Source organism: Lolium rigidum, chromosome 3, assembly GCF_022539505.1.
Source record: "Lolium rigidum isolate FL_2022 chromosome 3, APGP_CSIRO_Lrig_0.1, whole genome shotgun sequence".
Lineage (NCBI taxonomy): Eukaryota > Viridiplantae > Streptophyta > Magnoliopsida > Poales > Poaceae > Lolium > Lolium rigidum.
Genome location: NC_061510.1, coordinates 260021270 through 260029873, shown reverse-complemented (window position 1 = coordinate 260029873; position 8604 = coordinate 260021270). Strand labels below are relative to the sequence as shown.

The 8604-nt window shown below is 46.0% G+C and overlaps 1 protein-coding gene across 1 annotated transcript; it reads left to right on the top strand.

Moving 5' to 3' along the window:
- The first annotated feature begins 1995 nt into the window (after positions 1-1995).
- On the top strand, positions 1996-5918 carry LOC124703359 (disease resistance protein RGA4-like). The gene is made up of 2 exons (XM_047235573.1): positions 1996-2848; positions 3585-5918. Exons 1-2 carry the CDS (start codon positions 2094-2096, stop codon positions 5749-5751), a joined length of 2922 nt encoding a protein of 973 aa, XP_047091529.1. The 5' UTR covers positions 1996-2093; the 3' UTR covers positions 5752-5918.
- The last annotated feature ends 2686 nt before the right edge of the window (positions 5919-8604 follow it).

Here is an 8604-nt window from a genome sequence, read left to right as displayed (position 1 = left end):
GAGTCGGCACCGCCGTCGCGGCTGGCGCTCCCGTCGGTCGTTCCGCCGCCGCCGCTTCGCCATCGCGTTCCAGAACGTGGTGTCAAATCCGTCCCACCTCCGCGCACACAAGGTGCTCGACGACTTGCCAGGTAGGCGCGATTGGCCGCTGTTCGTTGCGTCGTCTGCCTCGGCGCAATTTTAACCATTGATTTTGCTTCAGACATGGATAGCGACGACGAGATGCTTGCCCTGCTGCTGGAGGACGAGCAAGCCTTCGACGACGACCTCCAGGAGCATTTGCTAATCATCGCGTCCCTCCAGGACATGCTTGACGCTGAGGCGGAGAAGAGGAAGAGGCCACACCGCGGAGGATCAAGGCCGGGGAGAAAGAAGTCCAAGCCCCGGCAGAGGATGGAGGGGCATACCATGCTGCACAACGACTACTTCGCAGATGGTGCAACACATGAAGACAATTTTCGGCGCTGGTACAAGATGAGCAAGGGTCTGTTCATGAATATCCTCCACGGCGTTCGAGAGTTCGACCCCTACTTCAAGCTCAAGCCTCGACGCTGTAGGCGTTGTCGGGTTCTCGTCGATTCAGAAGTGCGCCACCGCCATGAGGATGCTTGCATACGGAGCACCTGCCGATAGACAGGACGACTACCTTCGCATGAGTGAGTCTATTGCCATTGAGTGCATGTACAAGTTTTGCCGAGTTGTGGTGGGAAAGTTTGGTAAATACTACCTGAGAGGGCCAACTGAGGAAGATACTGCAAGGATCATGGCACAAAATGCTGCGAGAGGATTTTCTGGAATGCTTGGAAGCATCGATTGCATGCACTGGTCATGGAAGAACTGCCCGTTTGCTTGACAAGGTATATACAAAGGGTGTCATGGATATTGCAGTGTGGTGCTTGAAGCTGTGGCAGATTATGACCTGTGGATTTGACATTCTTTCTTTTGCATGGCGGGATCACACAATGACATCAACGTGTTGCAGCAGTCTCTGGTGTTCAGCAGACTAGTGTAAGGGCATGCTCCACCATGCAACTATGAGATCAATGGCCACCAATATACCAAAGGCTATTATCTAGCTGATGGTATATATCTAAAATGGGCCACTTTTGTCAAAACAATCTCGAATCCATCAGTCTGAAGAATTCCCACTTTGCTACGCGACAGGAGGCTTGCAGGAAGGATGTCGAGCGGGCGTTTGGTGTGCTTCAAGCACAATTTTCCATTGTCCGGTACCCTGCTCTAAGCTGGTCTCACGACCAAATATGGGAGGTGATGCAGGCTTGTGTGATCATGCACAACATGACCATCGAGGATGACCGCAAGAATCATACCAGGACACTGGTGTCCTGTGAGTGTGAGGGCTCGCTTGCGGAGGTTGACCAGACAACAATGTTCATGATCAACTTCAATCTGATCTCGTTGGCATTTGTGGAGGATCAAAGGAAATGACGCGGCACCTTGATCTAGCCCTATTTATTACATTTGTTTAGAATTTAAAAACAATCTCCACAAACATATTTATTCCTATGCTATATTTGATAAATGGTTGTGTGTTAAGAAAGCTTTAAAAAAATATTTGGGAGCAGCGTTTGGGGGACGCGGCTGGGGAGCGACGTCCTCCAAACACGGCACGAACAAAACACGTCCCCCGAACGCTTAATCCGGCGCGTTTTAGGAGACGGTTTGAGGGGACGCGACTGGAGATGCTCTAATACTTCGAAATATAATTTTGAAATACTTTTCAATATGAAGAGAGCTTCGTCCTCTTTTTGGTCTCCGGTCACTACCGAACCGAGACTTATCATCAGAGTTGACTAATCAGCTTCTTCGCTCTAATCAGGGGGAGTGGCAACCATGGCGATGAGGCAACTCCATATCGCCGCCGTCCTCCTGTTCGTCACCACCGCTGCAGCGGTCGACGCGTGTGCGCAGTCCGCGCCCGTCATCCACGTCGCGCTCGCGCATCCCGAGTAGGCTGCTTTCTTCCATCCCGGCCCTGTCCCGATCCCAGTCGCTGGTTCGCTCGCCGTCGTCGGTGAGGGTGAGGGCGAGCGCCAGCATAAGGTGGCTCGAGCCTTTCTCTCGGAGGCGGTATGGAGGCTGCCTTGGCGAGCGCTCTGACGAAGGAGGTGGTACTGAAGCTCGTCACGCTGCTGAGCGAGAAGCACAAGCTGTCAAAGGGCCTCAAGGATGACATCCGTTTCATCCAGACCGAGCTTGAGATGATCTCAATTGCCCGGGACAGTCACCTGGTGGATCCGAGCGCGTCGCGGCCTCAGGTCATGTCCATGGAAGAGATGCGTGATCTGGCGCATGACATCGAGGACTGCTTGGATCGGTTCCTGCCCTGCGTCGCTTGCGACGGGGAATCATCGGTCCTCCACCGCCTGAAGAAGGCGGTTGCTAGCACCAGATCCCGGTTCGCGGCGGAGATCCGGAAGCTCAAAAAGAGGTTGAAGGACGCGCAGGAGCGAAGGGTCAACTACGATGTCAACGCCTGCAGATCCTCCGCCGGGGCAGCTTCTCCGGCGACAGCGGACACGGCCGAGAATGACCCTGTGGGCATCGACAAACCAAAGCAGGAGCTTGTCGAGCTGCTGCTAGATAGCGAGCCGGGGAAGTTGGGTGTCATATCCATCGTGGGGTTCGGCGGCTCGGGGAAGACGACGCTCGCGAGGGCAGTGTATGATTGCTCTAGTGTGGTCGGGAGATTTCCTTGCCGTGCCTGGGCTGCGTCGTCGGAGCACAAGGACGCTGGGGGGCTTCTGACGGCGATACTCCGGCAATTGCACGCGGATGACGTGCCGCAGGTCCAAAATTCCATCAACGATTTTCTGCAGACTACAGAGTGAGGATCTTATGCTTTACTTCACTAAGTTACTTTGCACATCGCGCAAATTAACGCCACATTTTTCGTGGCGGTTACATCTTATTACCGCAGTATAAAGTTTGTTCGTGCTTTACTCAAGATCCTCTAAGATACAGGTTTTGATGAATGTTGTGAAAATAGGCGCTAATTCTAAGTAGTCACCAGTTGTTTTATGATGTACTCACTCCATTCACTAATACTCCGTATAAGACGTCTTACCGTTTAGTAGATTCATCTATTTTGGTATATATCTCGTCTACTTTTAGTGTGTAGGTTCATTCACTGTGTATCTAGTTCACTTAGAAGTGTTAAAAACATCTTATATTTATAAACAGAGGGAGTACTCAGGAACTTAGCTGCTAGTCAGCAATTCAAACCAATTTCCCACATTAATCTATGTTGCTTACCTGTCCTGCAGGCTTACTTCTACTAATTGATTACAATTCAAGAGCTGACCATCTAAAAAAGGTGCAAACAACATATTTCTGTAGGTTACAATACCACACATAGAAATCTAGCTCTGTACTTTCATAAACAGTGTCACATCATCACATGCACATCCCTTGTTATATATGTACCTATCAATAGTTGAAGATTCTATGTAAGTTTGAGCGATTATGCATGTTTTACCTGCATATAGCAGATTATTGAATTGGCAGTCAATTGATTCTAGTCGACAGATATAATAACTTACTCTTTGTCATTTTTTTTGTAGATGTTTAATTGTAATTGATGACATCAACAAGCAACATTGGGATGCCATAAAATCTATCTTCCATAGGGAAACAAAAAGCAGAATCGTAGTAACCACGGCTCTTCAATCAGTAGCTAATGCTTGCAGCTCAGGTGATGGTTTTATTTACAAGATGAACATTCTTGATGCGGAACTCTCTAAGGTTTTGCTAATGAAGAAGGTATTCTTTCGAGGATGTTCGCCTGAATTAGAGCGGGGTTCAACCGCAATTGTGGAGAAGTGCGATGGCCTTCCACTTGCTCTTGTTAGTGTGGCTAAGTTTTTGCTAGGCGAGACTGAGCTCACAGGAAGTCACTGTGCGCAAGTTTGCCGCAGCCTCGGGCATCATATGGAGAAGGAGGCAGACTTCAGAAAACTGCAACAGGTTCTTTTAAATAGCTATAGCAGTCTTTCTGGCTATCCTCTCAGGACCTCATTACTATACACAAGTGTGTTCCCAAATGGTCGTCCAATCAGGAGGAGTACTTTAATCAGGCGATGGTTAGCCGAAGGTTATGTACGATGTCAGTACAAACGCAGTGACCTGGAGGTAGCAGATGAAAACTTCAAGGAACTTATTGACCGGAATATCGTTCGGCCGATCGATGCTAGCAACAATTCGAAGGTGAAGACATGCAAAACTCATGGTATTATGCACGAGTTCATGCTGCACAAGTCCATGTCTGATAACTTCATCACTTCTCTTCGTGATCAAAATCGAAGTAATTTTCGTCACCTGTTCATCGAGAACCCTGCAACTGACAGCACCTTGGGCATGAACCAGCATACAAGTTCAGCAAGTGATGACACGGCTGGCAGCAAGAAATTCCGTGCCCGATCTCTGACGATCTTTGGGAATGCGGGAGCCGCTGCTTCCGAGTTTTGCAGGTGTGAGCTACTGCGAGTGTTGGATCTGGAAGAATGCAATGATTTGGTGGATGATCAGCTCGAGGATATACACAAGCTGTGGTATCTAAAATATTTGAGCCTTGGGGGCACTATCAGCAGCCTTCCAAAGAAAATTGACAAGTTACACTGCTTAGAGACACTGGACCTGAGGAAGACAAAGATAGATATGTTGCCAGTAGAAGTCATTGGGTTGCCTCACTTAGCTCACCTGTTTGGAAAGTTTAAGCTTGGGAAAAATGACTTGAAAATGAGCGAACTAGAGAAGGTCCTGCCAAAAAAAAGTAAGTTGAAGACTCTTGCAGGATTTGTTGCAGATGAAAACCCTGGTTTTCTACAACTGATGGCTCATATGAAAGAATTGAAAAAGGTTAAGATATGGTTTGAAGCCACTGGTACAGACAACGAGAGCTTGCCTCATATTTCAAAGGCGGTTCAGAAGTTTGCTCAGGATGGTATGGACACGGCAGGTGTTCGTTCTCTGTCACTTGATTTTGGAAACTCTTCGGGAGACCTCCTGAGTTCTATAGAGGAATATTGTTATCTTAGCTCACTGAAACTGCGGGGCAGGCTGAGCCTATTGCCTCAGTTTGTCACGTCCCTATGTGGCCTCACGGAGTTGTGCCTTTCATCAACTAATCTAACGGGGAGTGATCTATCAAACCTGTGTAAGTTGCAGTACTTGCTGTACCTTAAACTGGTTGAAGCGGACCTTAGGAGCTTCATCATAAAAAGTGGAGATTTCCCAAGCCTGCGACGCCTATGTCTTGTTGTGCAAATACCCGTCCTCCCTACAATCAGAGAAGGAGCCCTGCCCTTTCTTGTCTCAGTTCAGCTGCTCTGTAAAGATCTTGTTGATCTTTCAGGCATCAAGATAGAATACCATGGTCGTCTGGAGGAAGTTGCTCTTGATTATATGGTCAGCAACAAAACAGTAGAAATGTGGGAAACTGCAGCGAAAAAGCATCCTAAGAGACCAAAGATTCTGTTTCTCAAAAGGATTGATCTAAGCGAAACTGAATCTACTGTGAAATATGTGGCGACAGATGGACCAATTTGTGAGAAGGGATCCATCATTGAGTTGAATCAAGTTCAACTAACGCAGAATATGTTGCAGAATAAATGCATTATCCGTTCAGTCCATTCAAGTTCAGTGAACAAGCCCAATTCAGCTTTGAAGAAAATAATAGTTTCAGAAACCCCTCAGGCTGCATCCAAGCTGTCCAGTGTTGGGGCGGTGTGATGCCTCCTGCAAGGCGAGGAACCTGTCAGTTCGTGTGCTTCTTTGTGTTCAGTCATATTTCCATTTAAACAAATGTGCCACATAATAGCATGACTATGACACCAACGGTACAACATAATTGTTTATATTTTCTGTAAAATATGTTGTGTTTGTTAGTTCAATTCTGACAGATAGGTCACATTTGTCTACGGTTGTAATTTGATTTCTTATATTCAGGTTTTTGAAATAAACATTGGAGATCATTTTTCTCTCTTCATTTTTTTGGATCATTTGTTTTCAAGCATTGCTATTGGGTGAAATGCTTTAAATTAATCTCATGAGTAGTTTACATAACTAGAGAGATTCCATCTTGGCTGTTCCATGATATTACTAGAGTCGTGTCATTGTATTAAACTGAAATGCATATTTGTGCGTTTCTTCTTCTTCATGTTGACTCACCTTTTTTCCCATTTAATCTCTTCTTTTAATTGTGACGATTGATTTCACTTTGACACAAACAGTTCAGGAACATGTACAGAAACTACACTAGGTATTTGGCTAGTTATTTTTTTTGAGAAAACACAAAATGCTATTAAAAATGTAGAAGGAGAGTTCAAACCTAGCGGGTTACAACATGATGAACATCCCGCTTAATTGGGAGAAAATCACGCAATGCAAGTGCACTGGCTCGAGCCCAAAGACACGGCTCGTAGGCTGAGGGCAAGTGCAGTCATTGCGATGCTTCTAGATCATTCAACGGACTTTTTTTATAAAGAAAAAACATATTAATATCGTAGAGATACCATTTACACATAGGCTCTGTAGCAGTGAAATATCATAAACACATTATAGATGCACATAACCCTAAAACAAAAAGAAGAAGAAAAAAAAAAGACCCGGCTACAGTATTCATCCGACTAACTTCTTATGGACCCTTCAATAGAATATTACTCACATTTTCGACCGGTTATATCTAGACTCTGCAACAACGTATTGCCCTAGCGGCATTACGGATGTACACAACTTTAAAATAAATAAAAAAGAAATACAATAAAATAAAATAAAGTCTCACCATAGTGATCTATTACTTTTAGCAGCCGTACTAACACCATCAAGACATCATCAAAACTAAAACTTCTCCAAAAGCGACACCTCCAAGAAAAGAATAGTGCACACGCACCGCCGTCTGATCATAGATTTTAAGTTTTCACCCTAGAGAAAGTCCTCCTCACAAAACAATGCCCAATAAGGCTATTGACAGGCATAACCAATTAAAATCAGACCTTGGATTTTCACCCTAAAAGGTAAGACTTTAAACTTCGCATGTGTTGTCGCCCCCTCTTATGACGCTGCACCAAGTCACGAATCACCAAGCTGATTTCTCATAACCACAAAAACTCGAATCGCCATTGGTAGTCCTTAGATTTTGTCTTCCGTGACATTCTCCGTCAGCTGACTTCACCTTGGAACGAGAAAGCGTGCCTTATGATGGTAACAGTCAGCAGAGCTTCACAACACGGTGATAGAAAAACATGGGTGCACACGACTAAATCCCACCCAATCCAGTAATGGCCAGACATGAATCTCTTAGTGGAGTTCACCAACAGAGCCTTCTGAAAGACACTCCAGCCAGGCCGTGGGGATATTGCTCTACACATGGTTATTTTTCATTGTAAAAGCTATACATGGTGGAAATCATGTTCTTCAGACATTCTTTTTTGGTCCTTATAAGTGCATGTAAAGAGAATTGAAAAAGACCTTGATTACGATGCATGACATTTTCTGTTGCAAATAAATTAATTTCTGCATTTGAGCATTTGATGTAGGAAAGAGTACCAAGAACAAAGCCGTAAGCTAGCGTTCAGAATGAAAACATTCCGTGTAAGGAATAGAAGAAGCTTTTAATATGGCTGCTAAGCTGGGAGTGATCAGGGCAGTGTTTGAAACAGATTCACAGATTTTAGCGATGGCTACATCTAGCAGGAAAGCGGACTTTTGTAGCGAATGACCGATCATCGAGGACCTTAAAGTTCAGAGTCGTTTGTGGTTTTCCTTCATGTTCAATAAGTTTCAGTAAACGATCCACCAATAAGGTAGTTTTTTTAAACATAAGATCATAGGCCCGGTTTTATAAATAAAGCCATAGTGGCAAGCATAAGTTCGATACAACCATCATCATCGTCTGGTGCTCAACACACACGCACTCACTAAAACAGTAGCTCATACAACCGCCCCTGGGCACACTACACCAGAAAAAACAAAGGCGGAAGGCGGAAGAGCAGCAGGATCGTCCATCAAGTGGCTTCCCTCCTCGTTCGTGTAGCCGCCTAAGCTCGCCCAGCGCCGCGTCCAAAAGGTCCCTGTCCCGCTGTCTGACCAGTATCCTCCAGCACTTCATGTGGATAGACATGGTGAAGAGCGCGTCAGCTGGATGTCCGATCACCTTCCCCTCGATCGCTAACTTGTTACGCGTGTTCCAAAGCGTCCAGCCTAAGGCTGCGAAAGCGAACCAAGCTAGCCTACGGATAGGTCCGGAAAGACCTTGAACTATGGCAATGAAGTCGCCGACCCCGGTCGGATTCCAGTTACATGGGAGGAGTTCCCTCACCCTGCCCACATAAACCTTGCAAGGTAGCACTTGAAGAAGATGTGATCACAATCTTCCAACATGCCACACATTGAGCAACTCCCGTCTGATGGCCCCTGCCGTTTAGCTACCTGATCAGCTGACGGAAGCTTCTCCCTGATCATTTGCGAGAGGAAGACTCTAATGCTGGGTGGAACCCTTGTGCGCTACGTGAGTGTCGTCCCTTGCGACAGCCTAAGGTACATAGAGTGTGTGGAGTAGACCCCCGATGGATCCAGTGTCCATAT